The sequence below is a fragment of the Drosophila ananassae genome, chromosome 3R (assembly GCF_017639315.1).
Source record: "Drosophila ananassae strain 14024-0371.13 chromosome 3R, ASM1763931v2, whole genome shotgun sequence".
NCBI lineage: Eukaryota > Metazoa > Arthropoda > Insecta > Diptera > Drosophilidae > Drosophila > Drosophila ananassae.
The window spans coordinates 13,406,295-13,431,706 of record NC_057930.1 but is presented as its reverse complement, the minus strand read 5'-3'; the positions used below and the strand labels follow the sequence as shown (position 1 = coordinate 13,431,706).

General features: G+C 41.2%; 1 protein-coding gene and 1 long non-coding RNA gene across 2 annotated transcripts in view; one reads left to right on the top strand and one right to left on the bottom strand.

The window, feature by feature from the left end:
• Window positions 1-557: 557 nt before the first annotated feature.
• LOC26514672 overlaps window positions 558-25,412 on the bottom strand; it is a 66,210-nt gene continuing 41,355 nt past the window's right edge. The window contains exon 8 of the long non-coding RNA XR_004311102.1: window positions 558-732. This is a non-coding gene — a long non-coding RNA (uncharacterized LOC26514672). The remainder of the gene's footprint in view (window positions 733-25,412) is intronic.
• On the top strand, window positions 10,716-20,461 carry LOC6508748 (protein wingless). The gene is made up of 5 exons (XM_001963224.4): window positions 10,716-11,417; window positions 13,213-13,463; window positions 17,041-17,342; window positions 18,466-18,860; window positions 18,980-20,461. Exons 1-5 carry the CDS (start codon window positions 11,302-11,304, stop codon window positions 19,284-19,286), a joined length of 1,371 nt encoding a protein of 456 aa, XP_001963260.1. The 5' UTR covers window positions 10,716-11,301; the 3' UTR covers window positions 19,287-20,461.

The following is a 25,412-nucleotide window of genomic DNA, read 5'->3' as shown; positions in this document are numbered from 1 at the left end:
AGTCCATTACAAACGGCCAGAAAAGTAGGAAGGAAAAAAAACAGATGGGTGGCCACATGGTAGAGAGCACCAACTTCTTAACCAATTCCATTTCAATGCCAATTTTCATTTTCGTTTTCCCCCCATGAAAGTGCTTTGCCAAATGCCTGGAAATGGAAACGATAATGTCGGGCCTAATGGGGCGTGTGTCTGCCAAGATGTCTGCAATTTTCAGATTGCCTAGAATCCCCCAGCTCCACTTCTTAAATCCGCCACCTGTGAGATAAACTCCAAGCAAATTAAATGGGGTCGGGTTTCGACTGGATCAGAGGTGCGGATGCGGAAAATAAAATTGTTAGGAGGGGGAAGTAGATAAAGTAATCAAAAGAGTATATCTTAAAAGGCTAAGAAATATATTAAGAGAGTCTATTTTATTTAGGAAACATATTTTAGATGGAAGGAAAGTCATTGTAAAAAAGCTAAAAGACTTCACGGGAAATACATCATTTAAAAAAAAATATATAATATATTTTACTACTACAAATAATGCATAATCTTCCATAAATCTATTTTCAATCATCACAATTAATCAGAGTTCAGTTTTATGACTTCAAGCCATATTTGTGTTAGTCATCATTTTAATTGCAATTTGATTGAATTTACAGATTCGAGGTACACATCATTCGAGAGTAGCTCCCATGGGTCCATTTCCAGCAAATTCCAAAAATCCATTAGATGAATCAAATCGAATCACTGGGGAGAAAAACAAAAACAAAAAAACAAACAGTGCGTAAAAAAGTGAACGTCTCTACAGAATTTTTAACCCTCGTTAAAAATGAATGAAAGCTTATTAAAAATATTTCTTTATTAATGCACACAAAAAATGGCCAAGCGAGAAACAAAAGAAACTGTTTTTTATTTGGTATGCCTGCGGCTTAAAGCGAAAAAATCTTAAAAAACCTAAGCCAAAAATTAATAAATAAAAAACAGGCGTACAAATGTTAAACATTTGCCACGATGCCATGACGAGAGTTGACTCCAAAATGATCGATCCAAGAGGGATAGAGACTGACTGACTGACTGAATGACAGACAGGACTGATCGAGATTTCGGGCATAAAGATAATGACGATCGGATGGATCGATCCACTGGCTGGCTGGATCGATGTGCGGAAAGGATCTGCAATGCAAAATCTGCTGCAGAAATCCTTAACGAAAGAAATAAATCTCCGAGCTTCGGTTCTAGTTTTTTGTCCGCCAGCACAAAAATGTCTCCGGAGAATTGCACGCTTACGAAGCTAAAAAGCCATGGAAAAAACGCCAACAAAAAATGTCGAAAATGAAATGCGTACAGAAAAATGCCAAAAAGCAGCAGTAGCAACAATAAAAAAACAGACAACATTTTTTGCACTGGTTTTTGTGACGATGATGATGGGCAAACTGTCACTGGAAAAAGGATTCTTGGTTCGCTTCTCGGTTCTTCAATGCTTCACATGGCATATTTAAAGTTATGGCCCTCTCCGTCTTAGCCATTTAAAACGTTTGCGAAATTAATAATGGCAGCAAAAAACTGTGCAGCATTGCTGTGAAAAGAACGCACCAACCAAGAGGACCAAAAACTTTCTTGGGCAAAAAGTAATTTTTGCTAAATCGCAAAAAAATCAAACAAGATCATGATCCGGATGATGATGATAATGATAATGATGGTGAGATGGTGGGGCAATGGTCCGGCGGTCGGACAAGCGAATGACGAATAGCCCATAGCTCCATGGGTCTCGGAACGAATGCGAAATTTACGGAATCCGCCAAGACCCGAACCAACAATTCCAAACAATTCCCCGCAACGACAATTAAGCACGAACAAAAGGAGAGCCACGGCGAAAAGATCGTGGTTTTAGGATCTGGTAGAGCCCAAGGAATTCTTCCCTTCCCTATCCCCCTACTAAACTACATATAAAGGTGTATCTATGTGCGAGGAGCTGCTCTGGGCAAAAAAACTCCCACGGCCCACCCAGTGCTACAATTTTCACTCTTCTGTCGACACTTTCCCATAGGCATTACTCATGTTCTAGGTGCACTAAAAGAAATTCATATTTTTATTAGTTAATAATATTATAAGGTTATTATACAAATTATAAATTAATTTACCAAATGTTTATTTTATAAGAACAAAATTAAAATTAAATCTAGAGTAGTGCTTAATAAGTTGGAATATCCTTTTCCCACAAGAGCATAAAGTACAGAGTTCTTTATGCCTACCTCCCACGATCTAAAAAGAGCTAGTACAAATATTTTTAAGAAATAAATTTCTATTGAATAGGAATTTTTTGTGTTACTATTTTTTGGGGTGTAGAGGACAGGCCGCACCTCCTAACTCATGCCATCGTCAGCAAACAAAGAAATGGAGGCGAAAGACAAAAGACACTCGACGGCAAACAGAGAAGGCGAAGAGTGACTATAAAAAAAATATTCTGTAGTGTAACATTTTTATGTGCTTGTCCATCCGTCACAAATTATATAATTATCACCTGTAGATATTGGTTAGGCCGCTTATCGCCGGTGTGAATCTGACTCTGACTTGACTCAAACCGACTCGACTCTGCTCGAAATGTTCGATTAGCCACGCTTTATGTCTTCATCTGTATTTCTTTCTTGGATTTTTATATTCGGGGAGCGGGTTTTATTTTTTCTTTTTGGTCAATGGGTGAGGTCGGGGAAAAGGCCTTATCTTTCCTACGAAAAATGCCACCCAAAATGTAATCTTTATATGAACGGTAAGTTGTTTCGATTGCTCCTCTGTCTGTCCTTCTCACAGAGAAAGTGCCGACCGGAATGGTGGGGACACAAAAAAACTTTCATTGACCGGGCTAAAAGGAAAAAAAAAAAAAAAAAAACCAGGAGGAAGTGCGCTAGAGATTGTCTAGCCAAGTTGTCCTGTGGAATTTCCCAACTCACTCACACGATTTTCCTGAGCCTGGGAATCTTTTAGGGGATTGCTGATGCACTTTGTGTTGACTCTTCTCATGGGAAAGTCTCTTCGTTTGAGAGGGATTAGTATTGGCTACAGGGGATTTTCAATCAATTGAAGATCACTTAGTATTCAGGGTTTTTATTTTTTTGGCAAAAAGGGAATGTCAATACTCCTCAAAGATTGTCAATAGTTTAGTTTTTAAACAGCCAAGGAAATTGCAAACTGGTTTTAAAAATGTTTTAAAGTAAATGAAGTGCATAGGTATTGGAATTTTCCGAATGTCCTTAATATTTTAAGAAATATTCACTTCCTCTTCATATCCCAAATTAACATCCTTGTTATGTGACACCAACATTTAGTTAATTTCCACAGACAGTTGGCACACTGAAGTTCCCCAGGACCACACGACACGGCCACTTAAAATACCAATCCGAGTGGGAAAAAACAGGGACTAAATAACCAAACAGCGGCTTAGTGAAGAGCCAAGGCAATCCGAGCCCTACTTAAAGATTTTTCAATTTTGGATGGAAAACAAATTTTCGATTTTTCCGGGCGCAGGCAAAAGTCAATGCACCCTAGAATAACAATCGGGGAAAAGTCCTTGATCAATTTAGAAACGTCACGGCACGTGTACGTGAGCAAGTCTATGATTCTTCCTCCTCCTTTCCTGGCTCATTGTGGATGCACTTAAGCGTGGTAATTTCCCAAAACCACTCAATGACGAAAAAAGAATGGAATAACAAAATAGCAAGAGTGCCAGGCGACACTTGCATAAAATGTTGAAACTTATTAACTGCTGACCAGAAAAATTGGTTTCCGAGATGTCGCGCCGAAGTGAACCGGCAATCTGTACTATCGGCAATCGGGGCAAACAAATCTGAGGGGGAAAAACACCGGCGAATGTGTGAAAAACCTGAATCAAGTTAAAATAAACAAATCCCTCGAGGATTTGGCGAGACTGCAGATACAAATACCAAAAATAGTCGGCGGCGGCTGAGTTTCTTTTTTGTGCGTTTGTGTTTTGGTTTTTTGGTCTTGGGTGGCTGTCATCTAATAATTAAAATGACTTAATTATTGCGTCAGACTGTGGAGATCAATGGAGAACGGAGAATCAAGTGCAGTTTGGCGCCACCGCCTTGTTGTCGCTGGGTTTCCTCTTTTTTTGGTTTAATAATTGGAATTTTCATGTGTGTGGGGGGTTCGATCATTAGATTATGCATTTTATGAAGTGCGAATCCAATTGGGTTGGAGGGGATTTAACATTTCTGGCATTCTTTTTGGCGCCAAGATTTCGTCGCGACCCGGAGACGCCTCCAGCTGCCCTTTGACCCAATGCCGCCGTAACCAAACCACGTACGACATCACTTCGTCTTCCATCAACAACTGAATAGATCCCACACTCCCGACCAACTCTGATTCCGAGCCTCAATCGAAATCCTGGCCCCCATTCGCTATGGCCGAAGGATAAATTGTACATCCTCGAAATCGATTTTAAGTGGCCAGCTGGCATTCACCCTCCCTGTGTCCTGCCATCCAGTATCCCCGTATCTATATCTGTATCTGTAGCCGTGCGCATCCGCATTTTGTATCTGTTTCTATGTGTGACTTGTGCCGCTTTTTGTTAACAAAAGGTCAGCAGCAGCTCGACGGAGGCCGACAAAAGCCGTGAAAAATAATGAACCCTTAAACAACTTAATTATTTGTGTAATCTTCCTGGAAATCCTCCAAGCGATCGGTAGCCAAACAATTGTGCCAAAAAGGCCACATATTAATTAGTCATATAGTCCGAACAAAGTCTGTGTTTCCAGGAAGCGAAATAAACTACATTATGGGTGGTCGAGATCGGTCTACGTGAGATCCTTGAGAACGCGAGAGTGGATCACTTTAAAATCGATTTGAAATCCATATATACGATTATTCTCCTATCTTTTGGACAAGTTTTACCAAACAGTCTTAAGGATTTAACGCCATCACAGCCAATGATCTTCAATGATCTTGATTTCGCTATGCCACCTCCGTCATAAGCACCACCAGCACCACCACCTCCACCCCTCTGAAATTTTTGTGGTGCTAGTGGCTCATCAAGTTTTGTTGGCTTTTCCCACAGTTATTGACAGGCGGCAGCCGAGGCGGCTTAAAGCCATAAACAAATAGGCAAACACACTAGTTGCTGCGACAAACGCAAGCCAAGTGGCTGAGTGGCTTTTGGCCAACTTGTTTTTTTGTTGTTTGCTATTTAGTCTTTTTTCAGTTTCGGATGCTGCTGCCAATATCATTCGGCTTTTTTGTGCGTATGTGTCTGGTTGTGTGCTTTTGGCAGACAAAAAAAAACTAAAAAGCCAAGAGAGAAAAAAGCGAAGCGGTAGCAACTTGTCTTCGACTGTTGTTTAAATGGCAAATAATGAAGACGAGGCGGTGGCTACTGACGATGACGGCGACAGCTTTGTCATTGTGCAATTAACGCCAGGAAAAATTCAAATTAATTGCCTCCAAAATGGCGCCAATAACGCTGATGGCACAAGAAAAAATCCAAACTTGACGGCTGATGGCTCTCTGGGCACGCCCAGAAAGTGACCATCAAACTAGTGGCTAATAAATGAGCTGGGCGTGATTGTAAAAGACAAGTGACAGACTTCAAGATTTACTAAATAAATTGACTTAGTATTTACAAAAAGCCAAACCTACTTGGCAGTTGGCTAAAAACTTGTCCTTTATAAGAAGAAAACTATTAGGTTACTGCCATAAAATAGAAAGGAATAAAATTAAAAAAGGACATTAATGATTTTAAAAATGTTTTACTTTCACCTGCCCACTTATTTTTATAAAATGATTATTTTCCATTAACAACCATTTGTGATCTTGTTACCAAAATGTCAGCACTAAAATGGCTTCCTCCAACCACCCGGGGAAAGTATGAGTAGCACCACCACCAGTGCAACTGGCACCACTGAGTGTTTCGTTATTTTGCACATGCCACCACCATACGCTCCAGTGGTTCCTCTTTCGCCCCGCCATATTTCCTCGATGGCTGCTCGACGGATCGCACTTCCGGAGTTTTGGGCTCGGAACCTCTGAGACCGCCGGCGTGGAGGATGATAATGCATGATGCAGTAGTCCAACGGCTGTTTTTTAATTGTTATTAACTCGCGATAAGCAGAACTTTAACACCTATGGTTAGACGGCGACGGAAAATGGGCCCAAGCATGGTATAATTTTAACATTTTATAAGCACTTAACAGTCAAAAAATAAAAATCCCCAGGTTATGAACAGAGAGAGAAATTCCTAAAGAAACTTTTAAATAGTTTATTAAACAAACTTTAGTTCTTTTGTAGTTATAGTTTTTTAATGTAAAGGTTATGAAGATAATCCCTAATCCTTTTAAGCCAAATATATTTTAACATACTACCTCTTTTTTATTTCTGTGTAGTGCCTTGCGCTGGCGGGGGGAACGGGAAATATAAATTGTCGGACCGGAGCCCAAAATTCTACACTGTCATCAAAGCGTAACTAAACGCCCATTTTTCTCAACTTTTTCGAGTTTCTTTCGGGTCGGACAACCATTTTCGGTAGTTATTAGTGGCATATTTTGGCCTAAAGTGCGTGAACCATGTCGAACAGAGCCCAACACGGCTACGGCTAAGAGACCAGGCTAACAGACGGGCCAACAAAATTTATTGTTTAGTAGTGGAGTCGGAGTGAAGTTAACAACAAAATGGACCTCCCAGCGAAAGAGAAAGACACGCAACGGAGGGTATTGGTATGGTATGGTATGGTATGGAATGGAATGGACTTGGCCAGAAAAAATATTAACGCCTCGAGCAGCACCAACAACAACAGTTGGTTAGTGGTAACTGTTGTTTTTGTAGAAGGTGAGAGGTGCTGTTGCTGGATGGTGAGGCCACGGGTAAGGTGGCCCAGAGGGTAGGGGGTATTTTAAACCCAACCAAAGCAAACCTTATTGGCTGAAGTCCGGAGACCGACCACCATCATCGATGGCTGGATGCTCTCCGACGACTACCACGATGATGATGATGGCGTTGATTATGGCTTATTTTCAAATCTCACCCATATACATTTTGCCCCACCTCCTTTCTTTCCACTTCTTGGAAGTAGAATAAATACAACAAAAAAGCAAAGCAAATTATGTGGAGTCATCAATGGCAGGCCAAGGCATCAGAATCGTAGCATCTCGGCATCAGAGTGGGAGTGGAAAGCACGCAAAGTCTCAAGATCGAGATCTGGCCATGGCTCTGGGATGTTGGCCATTGGTGGCTGTTATATGGCCAAGAGTGCTGGGCAATTTACTGACTGCAGCTGGGTGTCTAAATTACCTGTGGCTTAGATGGTCATGAATTAGTCTAGTGAGACATTCATCTGTAGTTTTTTTAAAACATTAAAGGGGGTTTCAGGGGGCACAGTTGGTGGATATGAGAATACCATACATTACATTATTTCTTTTCACATTTAATATAAAATCCCAAAACCTAAAATAACAAATATCTCAAAAAACTACACAATAAAGAGATCACGACCCGTTCACTCCCCAATTATCACAAATAAATCCACCATAAGAACCAAAGAAAACATTTACAACCTTTGCAGCATCTCCCGGGTTAATCGTCTCATGTCATGCCCATTAGGTGTCGATCAATATCGGACGCAATAGCGATCATCTGGACCGATCTGTTCAGACAGGATTTGAGCGTAAAATCGAGTGCAATAAAACATGCAGAAGGCACAGCAAGTGCCCGGACTGTTTTCAATCAACAAAGAAAGGACACGCTCAGGAAATCTTCAGGACAAGATGATCGCGAGCAGCTCGTCCATGATGATCGTCGAGATGATCACGGGTCTCGGGACTTAGAAGAGGGAATTTTGGAACCCAAGAAGAACCCCGAGGCAACTCCAGACCCCGCTCGAAGCGTATCATTTTTGCACGGCACATTAGCTGTTTTGTAAAACAGGAGGCCCATAAACGCAGCACAGTGTTGCAAATTTTTATTTGGAAGCAATTTTCACACCCTGCAAGGGACAAAAACGGAAAACTCGGGCTACGAAAAGTCATGCGGCGATCGGTGCTGGCCTATGACCCCTGGCCAGTGGCGGATAGCCCTGCTTCTGCTGCTGATTTTACCAATTCTGCTGACAGGACACAGCGTGCCTAATGCGACAACGCTCTCTACCCGCCTGTTGACAACTGAGCAACCTAACGAATTCATAGATCCACAGGACCAGGGGGCAAATGGGCGGAGGGAATCCTACAACTTGCAGACGCAAAGTTGCAAATGATGCCAAATGATTGCCGACCATATAAATTCCGATTGTGAGCGATTAGCAGGCCCAGGTACAGGACCTCCTCCTGCTCCGCCTGCATTTTAGTTGCGCTTCATCGCCAGGCGATTATTTGCAATTATGAGCCTAGATTTTACACTTTTAGGGAAACAACACCCACTCTCTACCGAAAGGTGTAAGAAAATGAAAATGTTTAGTCCGGAAAAAGTTTGACTTTTCGACTTGTTTGGGAAACTCCTTAAAATTCCAGCATTCACTTTTTGTGCAATAATCTGAAACTACGACAAAGAATGTACATATATAACCCAATAAAAGTTTGACTTCTCGACCTGTTTCCCTAACAAGCTGCTATATTTTGGTAATATCCTTGAGACACCAGCTCCTTGTTGGTAGACCAGACAGTTGTCCTTGTAAATAAAAGTCCAAGGACGCACACACTGCTTAATTTTGCCACTTCAAGGTTGAGTCTCTCGGGGGTTTTGGGTTTTGGTTTGTTTAGAATTGTTGTGGCGATGTTTTACGCATAGATATTATATTTTGATGGATTAGCCATATCAGATTGAAGGTCGGAACTTGGTTAGCCTCGAATTTGTTACGAACTGTTTTGTGGTGGCTAACCAGTGTACAAACTCGATACAAATAGAGTGAGGAAATGTTAAACAGATGAAACAATTTTGGTATTATTTTTAGAAGACATTAAAATAGATTTTATTAAATTTTTTACAACTCTTTTAAATGGCTCTTTCATGATCATTACCCATTAAGAAATTACCACCACTGTCTCTATCTGCCATTAGTTAATAAATAGACCCATTATGCTATAGACTATAGTTGGTCTGACCGATTCGGGTTGGTTTTACAACCTCTGAAATGTGAAAAGACTATGCCAGGAGAGTGATGATCGGTACCTACAGCAGCGAGGAGTAAAAGTTCAGATTTTATGATTTATTTACATTCCAGCCTTCTGTTCTTACTCACCCGACGAATGTGAACGTCTGGGAGTGCGTGTGTGTCTCATCATTTGGTTTTTCCCGAGCAATAAAATTAATAAGAACGCGCTAATTTTTCCAGCCCCGGCCCCGGGGCCTAAGCAAATACAAGCACAATTTCCTGCAACTCCTCCTTTACCCTTTTCCTTTGGTTACTAACTCTTTTTTCCAGCGCCCAGACTATGCTAATATTTGCCAAGGGATTTTTGGCCTAAAGCGACTAACGGTTTGAGTTCCGATGGCCATTTTGTTCTTCCTGTTTTTATTTATTTTCTAAAAATTTTATATTTCCTGTGCTTCAAAATAGAACATTAATAGAAAAAAAATACATTTATAATTCGTTTAAAATGGCCGAAACATAAAAGGGAAGGAGTTTTCAGAAGGGGAAAAGGGGAAAAGCAGAGGGGGATACCTGCTTTTATTTAACAACACACATATGACGCCGCCACTGTCCAATTAGTGGAAGCAGCCAGGTTATGGTTAAGGAAAAGGTAAGACATAAAGTCAGCTCTGAATGTAATGGCCCAAGTGTGAGTGAGTTGGCTGCATTCGAGCCCAGTACATAAGACTGCAGACGACTCCGAAAAATCTACTCCGAAAAGAGGCATAAAACTTGTTCTGGCCAAGAGCATGTATACACCAGCCAAGTACTGAGGAATTTCTTGTGGTATTATTTCCAAATAAGAGAAACTATTTAAGTATAAATTTGATAATTGTAAAAATAATAATTATAAAAATTAATGGATTTTTAAATATATAGAATTAGTAGCTTATACAACAAAGAGGTAATCAAGCAACGATATGATTATATGACCATTCCGACTTTAAAAATTAACTACAGATAAACTATTATATTAACACTTGAAATAGTGATAAATATTTATAGTTAAAACATATCCCAGAAAGCTAAAACTTTAGTACCTCTTCCAGCAAAGGTATAAAAGCCAAAACTATAAAACAAAACCCCCTATTATCCATCAAAATGATTAGTTTGAAACCGCAAATAACGAAAAACGGTAAGCATATCAAAGCAGCCATAAAAATTTAACTTATAAATGCCTCGCAAAAAAAAGGTTAGCCAAAAAATTGCCACAAATAAATATAATTAAATGCATTCGCTTGACTGAGGTTGATGGTATTACGAAATTTCGTCAGATTGCGCAAATAATCTGGCAATACAATCGATTATTATACCGAAAATGCCGAGCAGCAGAGTTTTTCCATTTCCGCCATTTCTTATTGGCCATGCCGGCTATATAAGACACACACACACACAAACACAGTCACACCGAGTTATATATAGCCCGGATAGAGAGAGAGGCGATACTACGAAGAGAAGACACGATCGTGTCGGAAGTATGGCCGAAGATATAGCGGAGCTGTTCTGGCGCACAGACTACCATGGCGATCGGAGCCATTGCTCCGCCCCACTCTAACTGAATGGAATATAGCGATCGCCGATCGGGTGTCAACTGAAAAAAAAACCGAAGGCTGACGAGGCGATCGGAGCGGATCGGGCATCTCGGAAATCGGGTCGCTGCTGACAAACGCAGAGTCGTTGGAAAGAACGCACCGTGTGTTTCAGTTAAGTGTTGGCGCTTAACCGGGCAACAATCTTTACTCCTCCGCTCGAATCGAATTAAACAAGAAGAATCGTCGCGATAAACCCAACTTAAGCACCGATCTATAAGTAGAGCATACCAAGAGACCGTTCTACTCTACAAAGTCTAAACACACACGGACAAACAACATCTATAATTTTTGGGAAAACTCGTACAACACAAGTCTGATTGTTGCGTCCCATGATTGCCGTGTGATCATCATCGCCGGTCTTCGATTTCGCAATTAATTCCACAAATATGAGCAGCAATATCGGCATACGCATGCTAATGATGATTATGCCTCATTTATAGTGCGCTAATTGAACGCGAAATTGCTCGATAAAATCAATATAACCCTAACCATTCGCAAACAAATAACAACAACTCAACGGAAAACAAAATATATATCAAATAATATATTAGCAAGTGTTAGTGAGTGTGTGCCGTTCAAACACAAAATTTAACAATAATGGATATCAGCTATATCTTTGTGATCTGCCTGATGGCCCTGTTCAGCAGCGATAGCAGCATCGTCCCAGTCGAGGGCAAACAGAAATCCGGCAGGGGCCGGGGCTCCATGTGGTGGTAAGTCCGTCAAATATTTTCCATTAAATGCTCAATTGCAGTGACCAATTAGCGCTTTCCTCCAAATAATTTAAGCAAACAGCAGCCGAAAAAAAAAATAATAAAATAGTATAGGTGGCAGAAGTCGAGAAACAACAACAAGGCACGCGCCCAAAAAAAGTTTTCGAGAAACATTTCCCACAGCAACAAACATGCCTTCAAATGGTCTTGAGCGGTCACGCACTAAATGCGGAAGCCACAAAATGCACAATATAAAATAAAGCTTCAACTTCTTGAAAGATGTTTTTTATCTCTGGTCTGCCTGCCTCTTCCTCTGATGAAAGCAATTAAAAATTCTAAGCGCGCATTCAACTTTTACTTGGGATGAAGCATGATAGTGTGTGTGTGTGTGTGTGTGTGTGACACAGTTTAAGATATGAATGGAGATTTTTTTAGGAGAATAGTAATTCAAGAGATGAAAGAGGGTTTTGAATGGAAAGAATGTATTTGTTTTTAATTCTACCACAAAAATGCATCAAAAATGTGTTGACTTGCGGCCGAAGGGAAATCAAGTTCGTTGCCTAAGTCTTTTGTTTCCCTTTAAGAAAAAAATTTTAAATAAATCGTAATAAATTTATATTATTTTATTATAATTGTTTTTTACAATAAAAAATCTAAAAGGGACTGTTTAATATTGAAATAATTTTTTTAGTTACATTTTTTTTTAACTATTAAAAAAGCGAACTCCCTTTTATGTGTCATAACCCACAAGAGCTTCAAGAGATTCCCCAGCTGTGATGAGTTGTTTGTTTGACTTTTATCATGTGCAAAACTTCAGCTAAGCCTTAATAACTTTTTATAACGGCATAAATTTCAGTCTCAACAATAAAAAATCAACAAAAATACGTAAAAACACACAGAAATACACAGGTATGTGTGACTTCGGATTGCCGTCGCATAAATCTCAGATGGGGAATCTTTTTAATCCGCCTGGGAATTGAAATCGATTGGCACAATCCCCCGACCCGTGGCAGATGTTACACTTTCGATCATGTTTTTTGGTTTATTTACGAACGTTTTTAATAAATTTCATTGCATTGCGCAATTGTTTCAAATGGAATGCCCGTTTCGTTCCCACCGTAATCAACATTCAATTGAATTGGCAATTAATTTGCATTTCCAGAGGCCTGCCAATAATATACATTTGTTTGTGTTTATTTATTGTTTGTTGTGCGTATGAATAAATATATATATGAATATATAGATATACAGCTACTAATGAAGCGAGGAACAAAAATACTATAAAGATCAACAATCGAAACAAGAAAATAAATTATGACAGGTCAGAGAGGAGCAAAGCGTTGCCGACAAGTGCCGGCAAATATTTGTCTATCTGAATAGTATATGTGTATCTATGGATAATACCCGTACCCGTGTGTGTGGTTTATGCTTGAGTTACGCCGGCAATTGACGTGCACCGCCCAGGCAACGGACAGAAAAAAGCCGCAAAATGAAAAACCGAAAAAATAATACACACATCGAAAAGAAAAGCAACACCGTCTCTCAAGTCAAGTGGAAAGACACACAAAACCCTGGAAAATATGACAAAAAAAAAAAACAAACCCATAACCAAAGACAAAGATGTCATGGAAATATATATTTCAGCTGTTGGAAAACCCTCCTTCCCCACATTCCCATTCTCATAATTAGGCGCAAAAACCAAGCCAAGCATTAAATAGTTTTGACAACCCATTTTTTTTGTTCTCCCCTCGATTGCTCTATTAACTCTTGGGTTTTCTGATCCATTTTCTTTCAGGGGCATTGCCAAGGTCGGCGAACCAAACAACATTACACCCATTATGTACATGGATCCGGCCATTCACTCAACATTGAGAAGAAAACAACGACGTTTGGTCAGGGACAATCCTGGCGTACTGGGAGCTCTTGTCAAAGGCGCCAACTTGGCCATAAGCGAGTGCCAGCACCAGTTCCGGAATCGCCGCTGGAATTGCTCGACGAAAACCATTTCGAGGGGCAAGAATCTATTCGGCAAAATCGTAGATCGAGGTAAGTTGTATATGAAATTAAAAGGGGTGCGGGATTGTAAATATTAAATTACAAGATGGCAATCTTTCTCTCTAAGCTAAAATTCAAATTGCATCACATGCGGGTATTATTTTTGTTACCAATCTCCTCCAAATCTCAATTAGCTTCTTCGGGATCCTAACGATCCCTGGGAAATATGATCTATGCATCAACTATTGCTGTCGACGCCTTCGTTTTTCCTTACAATATATGCAGTTGCAACTAGAAAACAAGGCAACTAAACACAAATTGCTTGCATAACCAACTGAAATCCAGTTTTTTCCCTTCGGTTTCCACTTTATTTATGTTATGAAATGTCACTCCCCTGGACCTCTTACTTGGTGGCGCTTGTTTGTTATTGTAATACGATCTGAGAGCACTTGGTAATATGTATATTTTATACATATATACATATATGGGTTGACTACCCTTTTGAAGAGGCCACTTTCCCTCGGACGAGGAACAAAGAGTGCGCATTGTGTGCTGGCTGCACTTGCTCCACTTGGATTTCAGCGGGTTTATGCTAATGAGGACAAGTTGGCAGCACCACTGAACCACCAAACCACTGGACTCTAAAGGACAAACAGACAGACGACAACAGACTGTTGTCACTCACTCACTCACTCAGTCTGCTAGTCAGCTAGTCAGTCAGCCATTCAAATCAATCAAACGTGCTTGTCGTCTTCGGGGAGTTTTGTTCGCCTGCTGCGCCAAACAGCAAAATCCCAGGAGATCTCCCAGTTGTTCTTATATAAATGTAAACAAAAGTCGCGCATGCGCAGATCTTGTCCTGCCGCGTTTTTAGCTAGAATTGCAGTCGCCTGCCGTTTTATTAGCTACCGTTTTGTCCTGCTTCCTGAACATCCTGAAAACTGAAAAACTAAAACTACCTGGTGGGATGGCTCACGGATATATACGAAATATATACATTTTAGGGCGTGGCCAGCGTCGCGTGGCTTCGATCCCTTGCGACTGTCAGCAGCTGACTTTTATAGCCAGGCTCTTGACCTTATCAAGTTATTTTGACTCTTCACTAACATCCTTTTTATGAGCCCCTCTTTTTTTCGGCAACTCTTGACATTTTATGGATTACTTAAAAACGGGAGAGAGAGAGAAAAAAAGGGAAATTATTGCCCTGGTGACAGCTTTTTATCGCAGCACTTTCATCGCTTTCCACAATCAAATTTTTAATGTTTTTTCTGTGCCCTTGGCCCTAATTAACACCTATAGAGAGCACCATTAACACTTGGGGTTCGAATGCTAACCGAACGGAACCAGTGGCTCTAAAACTAAAAATTCAGGAAAGAATTGAAGACCCTGCCAGCGGGGCACACCAGATTCCAGGACATAATTCATATAGCCTGTCGCCGAGGGGACTCTTTATGTCCACTTTTTCGGGTTGGGCTTAGGCTTCTCTAACTTGTTTTCTAATTGGTGACACCTTGTCAATTTGCCACGCCACACGCTTTAACAGGCTGTCTCTATTAGTGATTTCTCGTCGGGGGTAGAGATTTCCTTTTTGGCAATCATCGGTTCGTGACGAAGCCACCCCGGGTGTCCTTGCTGTATTCCTGTGGGTTTTATATCAAGAGGTCTCTTAACTATTCCGAGAACTGCTGTCACTAAGCAGCTTATCCCTGCGATGAGCCCTACTCCCTCATGCTATATTTCAGTTATATTTTTTGGCAGTTGCTCAGCTCGGTGATCAGCAGACTAAATCCTGCTCCTGATTCTCCTCCTTTTTGGGCTACTCGGGCTGCTCTCAATTTCAATCAGTTTGCGACACGCCCACTCACAGCGGAAATCCGTTTTGGCAATTATACCAGACCAGAAATAAAAAAATACAACCATATCGTATTACACATACGGAAATTTTACTTTTTTTTTTTTTTGGTTGCTCCATTTTGGCCACACCCCGCTCATTTGGCATTTCTTTGGTTAATTGCTCAGGGTACTGGTAGGTACATACTCCAACCATTGAACCACCAAACCCCCGATCTTTTTCAATTTATTATCTTTTGTTCGCTATTTACACAAGAAACCACGAAAGGAGAGTACGAAATGCAAACACCAAATAAAACATAAAAAACAAAAATGAAATTACCTTTCTCGTTTTTTTTTTTCGCTTCCAAAAGGTAACGCGAATTCTTGCTAAGCTAATCACCAGAAAACAAAGTCACCAATGACTGTGTCACGCCTCTGTACTGTTACCCCCCACCACCTCCTCTCCACACGACTGTTCCAGGGGAAAATCCCCTACCACCCACGCCCCTGCGAGCCTCTGGATACTCTCAAGCCAAAACGTTTGCGCATGCGCCGCTTTCTTATCGCGGCCCAAACATCTTGCACATATTTACACACAATTTACCTGTGTGCGCCTTAAATTTTGTTACAAACGTGAAATTATTTAAGGAAAAACGAAACCACCAACAACAAACAAACAAACATTAACCGGGAATTGAAAAAAAAAACATGGTGGGAGAAACAAATCATTTCTTTTCGGTTTCGTTCGTGGTCGAATTCCAGGAAATCGAAATCAAAAGCGGCGAAATTTTTTTTTTTTAACACCAAGCGGAAGTTGTTTGGGTGATATAGTCTAGCATGGGTATGCGTCAATCGTCAAGTATAGACTAGTCAATCATAGGTACATCAATCAACACCTTTGAAACTAAAAGGCTGATGGTAATTTTTAGAATCCCCAAAAAACAAGGACAGGGAACTATTATCATAAAACGAATATAGTTCCCTTTAAAACTGTTCTTAAATATAAATCTTAAATGTTTAAGTACTTGACACTCTACGAAATTCATTTGTATAATTCAAAAACCCAGTTGACAGTCCATCCGCTTACTCATACTTTTTACCCAAGAATTTCCAGCTACCTGAACGGAGAAGATACAAGACCAAACCCTATAAATATATATCATATCTTGAGCTATGAACTGAGGCGAAACCACTTGAAAAATTATCTGCAACATGTAAATTCAATTTTCATTGTTCTTTATCTGTGATGGTCTCTCGGACTCTCCAGACCAGAAACCGAAACAGAAACAGAAGCGAGGGTCCTCCACACAGAGGCAGTTACTAAAAATAAAAAAAATAAAAAAAATATATATGGGGTATATGGAAAAAGAGGGGAAACTGTCCACTCGAATGGATTGTACTGCGATGGACCGAAAGTGTTAAGTTGGAATTTATAGTTGAGCGTTTAATCTGTGTCAGGTTTTGGTGGGCTCATCTCTCTTCTCCACTGTGCCACGGTGGCATTGATAACTTGAAGTGTCATAATTGACCAGACTTTGGAAGACAAGTGTCATTATTCATAACGAAAAATTTTCATAACGAAACGCTTGCCCACGACGACGACGAGGAGGACTTGACTTGACTTGACTGAGATTGAGATCTTGTCTTGGGGGATTGTGTGTTGGACTCCAAGTGCCAAGTGGAACACCCAGAAGGCTAAGAAAATAATGATGGCATTGAAGGAGAAACAATAATTCAGTTGAAATATTAATTGAAATTTTTATATTAATTTAAAAATTTTTATAATTTCTTGCAGGTTGCCGTGAAACCAGCTTCATTTACGCCATCACCAGTGCGGCGGTGACCCACTCCATTGCCAGGGCCTGCAGCGAGGGGACCATCGAGTCCTGCACCTGCGACTACAGCCACCAGTCCCGATCTCCCCAGGCCAACCACCAGGCTGGCAGCGTGGCCGGAGTTAGGGATTGGGAATGGGGCGGTTGCTCTGACAATATCGGATTCGGATTCAAGTTCTCCCGGGAATTCGTGGACACTGGCGAGCGTGGTCGCAATCTCCGCGAGAAAATGAATCTCCACAACAACGAAGCAGGACGAGCGGTAGGTTGAATTTTTTAAAACAAATCGGAGGATGTTTTCTCAGGTTTTTAGTAATAAGTAGGCCTAATGCTGGCTGCTCTGGGGCGATTTATGACTGGAGCGCTAATAAAAACCAGCGACAACAATTTCCTTCCCCGCAATTAATTGGAGCCGAACGCCAATTGGCCTAACTGCCAAGGAATAAGCTCTCGCCCCATCTCTTTCCCTGCCACATTGTCCGTCTCTTTCACCGTCGAACAAGTATATGTGGGGGATATCTGCACTCGTTTGCGCTTGTGTCGCTCGTATATTAACTCGTTGACAGCTTCCAGTTGCCCTCCACATGCAAAAAAATAGTAGGACTTTGGTTTTTTAGGGGATACAGTTGCACAGTGGTATTCAAAATAGTTTTCAAATAAAATCGAGTCTAAATACTTCTTCAATTGACGAAAAGAATAAGTTGCAAATAGGACATCATACTCTGGAAATCATAACTTCTTATGTAACTTATATTTCAACCCATAACCAAACCACTGTGCAGCTCCACTCCTGCTGTCCGTTTTAGTGGGGCGTAGAAAGTAGCTCACTGCGCCAACATCCAATATTCAGCATTTAAGATGCAGCTTTTGGCTAGAGCCGTTCGATGCCGATTCCACCGGATCCGGGTCTAGTCCTCTGGCCTCCTTGCACCACTTGGGACCCATTTTAGAGTGCAGGGCCCACCATCTGTGTTATTATTTTATTACTTGTTATGGGCCGCAGCTCCATAATCATTGCGATCGGCACGATGATGATCGTGGGGCTGCTGCTTTGGCCCCCAACTGCGTTGATTTCTTACTTTTGGTCTGCGCAGCAGCAGCATCAGCATCAGCAGCAACAACAACAATTACAACATGCAACACAACGCAGCTCAGCAAGTTGCAACAACATTTATTGATTTTTAATAACTGCAACAACGTGGCAGGCGGGCCGCCAATCTCCCATCCAGTCAGTTAGCTCCACAGCCAGCCAGCCAGGCAGGCAGCCAGAAAAAAACAGCAAAATAATTAAGTGAAAAACATATTGCGAGTCGAATCGCAAGGAGCCTAATAAAGTCATACTAATGAACGATCTCTCATGATTTTTTATTTTGTTTCATCTACAGCACGTTCAGGCGGAGATGCGACAGGAGTGCAAATGCCACGGCATGTCCGGTTCTTGTACAGTGAAGACCTGCTGGATGCGATTGGCCAACTTCCGTGTCGTCGGCGATAACCTCAAGGCCCGCTTCGATGGGGCCACCCGCGTTCAGGTCAACAATCACCGTAGTCAGAACTCCATACCCGTGATTAGTCCCAATGCTGTCGGTTCCAATACGGCTGGACCGAATGCCCTCATGCCCCAGTCTGTGGTTTACGGCGAGGAAGAGGAACGCATGCTGAACGATCATATGCCGGACAGTCTTCTGCTGGAAAACAGTCATCCCAGCAAATCGAACAGCTTGCCTCAAGCTGGTCAGCCTAACCGAAATGGACATCGTCGGGGCCGCAAGCACAATAGGTAAGGATCTTCCCTAATCTCTTTCTTCTACATTTTGAATTTTATTAAGAATTCAGAAGCGTCCCCAACCAGAGTTTCCAAAATACTAATGTTAGTATCATTTTTTGTCTCTCCTTCAGATACTCCTTCCAACTAAACCCCCACAACCCGGAACACAAGCCACCAGGCTCGAAGGATCTGGTCTACCTGGAGCCCTCGCCCAGCTTCTGTGAGAAGAACCTGCGGCACGGAATCCTGGGCACCCACGGGCGGCAGTGCAATGAGACATCGCTGGGCGTGGACGGCTGCGGACTGATGTGCTGTGGGCGTGGCTACCGAAGGGACGAGGTGGTGGTGGTGGAGCGATGCGCCTGCACCTTCCACTGGTGCTGCGAGGTCAAGTGCAAGCTGTGTCGAACGAAGAAGGTCATCTACACGTGTCTGTAATGGGGCATGCCCCACGCACTACGCCCTCTCTATAGCTTGCCCCCACCCCGCTCCACCCCACCCTTTGTATGTGTTATGTATTTTGTCTACGCTTAGCCTTTGTTATTAGCACTTTAAGAGCCTAGACTATAGCTTAGTTAAAGATACAGCTAACCCACCCGGAATCCTTTAGGTCACACTCACTTTCTTGTAGCAGTATTACACAGGAGGAACATTAACGAGTAGAGTTCGAGAAAAAGTGAAAAAGTATATAAGCCAGAACATGTGTTTGCCCAGTTTTTAGTCAAGTAAGCGAATGATATAAATAATCCCTGCAAGAAGAAAATATTTTGTAAATTACAAAGCCCCTCGATTTTTTAACCCACTAGAGTTACGACTTAATTTTAATTTAGTTTAATAATTTTTTCCAAGCGCGTTTCCCTTTCCTTCGCCTCTGTCGTTTTAAAATCGTTTTTATTGAAAACAAGACTGAAATTTTTTAAATAACGCGCATCTCTCCTTCCCTTTTTACAACGCCTCTGTCTCGTCCTTGTGGACACTGCTTGAACTGCTTGCATACTGCTTTGGCCAGGACCAAAACGTATGCAAAGTGGAAGTGGCAGGACGAAAGGTCCTTCGAAAAAGAATAATTCGAAAGCCAGGGCTGGAACATTTCTATGGAATAAATTACGAAAAACTCCATTGCCTGATCATACAAAATCTATTGTGTAAATAATTAAGTTTAAAATTAATTGTAGTTTTTTAGGCTAAATTCAGAATGCTTGGAATTTATGAAATTTTGCACATAAGAGAAAAAATCATATGAAATATTATTTTTTTTTTACAAGAACGCATTTTAATTTATAATCTCCCCCACCACCACCCGCCTTTTTCGGTTGTGCGTTCTCCCCGCCCATCATATAGGTATTACTAATTAATTAAATTCACTTAGCTGGCTAGTTAAACTATACATATAAATTAAGTGCTTAATTAGCTTGATACGATTATAATATTTAATTAATTTATACTAGCTCATAGACATTCAATTCTGTAAAGTATTAATGCGAAGGAAAACAAGAAACAATGCTGAAACAAAAAAAAAAGCGAGATCAGAAAAATGCGAATGCAATCGAAATAAAAAAATCGAAACCGAAAACCGATGAATGATTAAAAAAAACAAAACAATTACAACAAAAAAAATTCAAAGTGGAATTTATTTGTGCAATTATTTGCGGGCAATTAGTCTGAGAGAGGTCAGGGCTGCCCCAGATCCCCGTTGATCTGGTATGGTATATTCGCCATATATATATAATTATTTAAGGCTAGCGCATCGTTTCCCAGCGCGCATTTTTTGTTGTATTCGTTAGTGCTTGACCACTGACCAATAAAGCTCTCAGGGCACAGAGACGTAGGGTAGTCTCCTCTCGTCGTAATCGAGGTACCTTAACAAAGTACAGAAAAGCGAACAGAACAAGCAGCGACAGTTGCATCTTTTGTATATCGTCGGCAAAAGTCGCCATTCCAGCTGACAATGCGAACGACAATTCCGCGCTGTCAGCGGCGACCCATCGAATGTGGCTTTCAAGTTTTAGCGACCAGGAGGATTGAGAGGATTGCGGATTGAGGTTTGTGGATTGAGGCCTGGTCCAAAGATCTTCGGCCATGGCCAACGACATGCAATTGCCGGGTCCAACTATGCAGCAACCTGACATCCGACAGATCTAGACGAGACCATGGGGCTGAGATAAACCTAAGCCTGGATGAACGCTTGCATTGATCCTGATTTCAGCTACTGATCTTCAGATGAAGATGGAGCTAACTAAATACACACTTCTCACAATAAAATACAACAGATGAAAAAAATAAAAAGTGATTGTGCTACATGTGTCCACTTGGCTTGACAGTTTTGTTTCGGCCAATGGGTGGGAAAATTATTTACCTTCAAGGGAACGAATGAGGGATTCCAAAGAGATGTTTGATTAACTGATGATTATTTAAAGGCCTTGAAGTTGGCAATGCCAATCTTTCAGGGTTCTTAATCTCTTTCTCAGCTACAAGTTACAATTTTAATTTAATCCACTGAGTTATCATTTATAATGCAAGCCTATCCAGCTGTTAATAATTTATATTGAAAGACAAGATCACCTCAGAGAAATCGCCCTACTTCAGTTCCTTTATCTCTGGACTTACATGCAAGTAAACCTTATCCTGGTTTCCCCCATTATGTCACTTATAATTAGAGGAATGATTTCAAATGCCTGGCAAATGATTCACGATCTGTTGGCCTCAACGCCCCAATACACAGAAAAAAAATGTATAACTAAGGCAATCATGATAGTTTTTCGTATTTTAAGCCATTGAATATTTTTTTATATTTTTTTGTTGTGTGTCTCCTAGAGCCGGGTCTCCTGGCAACCTATGTGGCTGGCTTATTGGCATTATTGGCCATCTTATAACCCCACGGGGCACATAGTACGCCTAGTTAGAGATTGACGTGCCATTGTTGTTATTTAGTTGGCACGCCGAGGCGACAATTGTCGTCTCCAATGAGTCGTTGTCGCATCTTTGGACTCTTGTCGCTGTCTGGCCCCAAAGAGACATTGCTCCTAATCAATAAAACTAACGAGCGGATTAAGATTATGTTGCCGTGGCAGTTACAGTTTTAGTTATTGTCGCCGCCGCAGTTGCAGTTGCAGTTGCATTTGTGCAGAATCCACGAGAGGCGAGAGACCAAAAGCGGCGCACGTTCAGCCCAAAAATGGTCAGGCGGCCTAATGAATTGCAAGTCGCCAGCGTTGTCCATTCGGCCAGTGCAGCCTGTGCAGCATACAAAATTGTAAAAAAAAGGTAAATAATAATAAAAAGTTAAAGGAGAGATGGGTTAAAAGCCGATTTAAAAAACACTCTAATTTTTCTCCTCTAATTTATTTTAAATAATTGAGTTGGGAGCCAATATTTAAAAGTCGTTTATTTATAATTTCCCTTTTAAAATATTTTAAAACCCTTCAAAAAAACCCTTTCAAAGTATTCACAATACCCTTGGTAAGGATAAAATTAATCGAAATAAAAAAGGCTGACAATAAAGCGAATCGGGAACCCCAGGTTGGTCATCTTCCGCCGTTCCGATCGCCGGATCGATGGATCGATCGATGTTGCGCATGAGCGTTCAATGGTTGAGCTCTGGTGATGTGGATGTGACAATGACAGTTGTTGTTCGTCATGTTTGGAGCATGTATTGCCTTCATGCCCCGGCTACACTACCACACCAGCACCACCTTGCACTGCCCCTTGATCCACTTGCCACTGATCCTCGCTTTTGTGTTGTAATTGCAGACGCCACACGTTTCGCGCTCTGTTTGATTTGGAAATTGCAACAGATCGGCTCGGAATGGGCAATATATTGCGATGGGGGCATCTCATTGACTTGGCATTCCCGGCACGCGCACTTCTTGGCATGACAAGACTTTCAAACTTCCCCCTTTCAAGCCCCCCCTTGCCATCAACCAGCTCTCTTTTGGCCAAAAGGGCCACAATGAAAATTTTTGACACAGGTCTCGTCGCTAAGTGCGTTGTGTTAATTAAGTGGCAATTGTTGCGAGGCGTGAGAATTTGTCGGATTAGGTAAGGAAATACATTATAGGTTGACTCAGATCAGGGTTTACATTTTGAAAAATGCTTTTTTACTTCCGGATGGTAATATTTAAGAAAACTGTATAGTACTTTTTGAGTAGCTTGGTAGGTTTTTGCTACTGAACTACTATTCTATATTTAATATAAAGATTATCCCAATTAGTTTAACCCCAATCCCACTTTAGCCCCAATTTAAAAACTTTTGGAAGCCTTTAGCAACAAAATCCAATCGCTTTAATGCCATTTTTTGTACCCCAATCGAATAAAAACCCAGTTGGCCTAGTGCCTTTGGCTATCAATCATCGGCGGAGGCCCTGTTAACATGGGCGACAAGTTCTGCGATTGAGGACGCTACCAGGAAGCAATGACCAAGCACGGACCACCAGAGGAGCAACTGGTAATGCCCTCGGAGACCGACTAGACCACAGTCTATGGACATTGGAGACCGTAGACCGGAGAGACTCCCGACCATGTAATTAACAGCACGCAAAAAGTGTTTGCGAAGCGTTTATGGAATGGGACGAAGCTATTGGATATGAGTGTCCCATTGGCGATGGCGATGGCAATGGGATGGAGGCGACACGCATGTAAACATTACCATTTTTGGCTAAAGACGCGACAGCTGGTTGGACATCAGGACTTGGCCACAGGCCAAGTCACTCAGAAAAATACATATAATTATTAAAAGCCTAAACTTAGTTTCTTCTTAAACAATTTTTGTGTAATAAAATTATCTTTAAGACTTTTATTTCCTTTTTTTTTATAAGCTTTTCTCTTTCAATTTATAGCCAATTTTTCTCTGTACACTTTCCATTCCCTTCCTAGCTGGGTGGCCAAGCTGACATCAACTGATGATCGTAATTGAGTTACAAAAAGGTCAATCGATGCTGCAGTGTCAGTGCTCGACTTTAATTTATTTTATAATTACACGCACTTTATGCCTAATTAGTTTTGTATTTTTTTTTTGTTGCTGCTGCCCCCTCTCTGTGCCCCCTTTTTTCGCTTCCTTTCGATCGTTTCCTCTCCGCTAAAGTTGCCTGTCTGTCGGAGATCGGTGCCACAAAAAAGTTTCCCATCATTTGGCTTCCATTATGCAGCGTTCGCGGCCACTGAATTCCAGAGGTGCGCGCGAATGGGCGTCAGGTTTGCACACACACACTCATAAGCAAACACACACATGTGTGTATAAGAAAATAAAGGCCGAACAAAGGCGTAGAGCCAGGTGTGGTAGAAGGGGCTGAGCACTACCACCTTGGCGGAAAAAGGGGTGCTGCGCCTGGGTGCCGGCTACAGTTCGCAGACCTCCTATGGCTGGAACTGCACTGACAAAATTATTTACCTATTTTGTATTTATTTTTATATAAGAAAACATTTTAAATAGAGTACTAAGATTTAAAAAATGCTTCTTAGAATAAAGTATCTAAAAGTACCATACTTTTGAAGTATGGTTGTGCAGATATTATTTCCCTCCAATTTTTATCAATTCTCTTGTACCATTTTTTTATGGATCTACAATCTGGGAAGTTTTTATAGCTCCCATGTGAAATTTTTGGAAAAGCAAAAATGAAAGTGTACATTTTATGTCTCAGTACGTGGAGAACCACCGACTGAAGCAATCATCGCATCGGGGCGCTTTTGTGCCCGTCTACAGTCTTCGGTCTTCAGTCTTCATCGACATCAACGCACTCCTTTGTTTGCCCGAACCCTTTGGCCTGACCCTTCTTTCTATGGACCCGATCCCAATCCAAGTCTCCTCCGACGTCCCGTCCAATCCAAACCGATCCGAGATCCCAGATCCGAGATCCGAAGGGAGAGTGAGTTGGTGCGCCAACTTTGTTTAACTTTGCCCTGGCTTATTGTTTGTTGTTTTTTTTTTTTTGTTACCCCTTTTAAGTTTTTGTGTATTTTTTGTTGGTGATCGCGTTGTTCCTGTTTGTTTTTGTTGATTTTTGAGGATGCCCTTGCCAAAAATATAAAAAAGGAACCCCGGGGGTATTCAGATTTTAATGTAGATATTGAAAAGCCAAATAATTTTCACTTAAAATATAGTTTAACTTAAAACTTCAGTTTAAACATGTTTCAGGAAAATTTCAATATTGATTTTGTGATTGAATAAAATGTATAATAAATCAAAGGGTATTCAATTATGGTATTATTATATTTTCACGTCCACACCAGTGGGTGCGATTTGATAATACTTATAAAGCGCAGGGCTGGACATCCTTACCACCAATTATCCCAAGATGAAAGGAACTCTTTTACGCCGGAGACACACCCTCTCCATCTCAATGGATCCCACAACAGAATCTTGACTACAGGAAGTTTCACATATCTGCCAGCAACAAAACATCTTGGCTTGACCAAAACCATATCGAAATGTATAAGGATATATGTATTTATGTGTATATACACATATATATAATACGATCCATTGCACGCCACTTCCTCCTGGCCGGACTTGAGACAGTTTTTTTGTTGCACTTGTTGTTTTCGCGAAGACATTGAAACTTGGCGGCA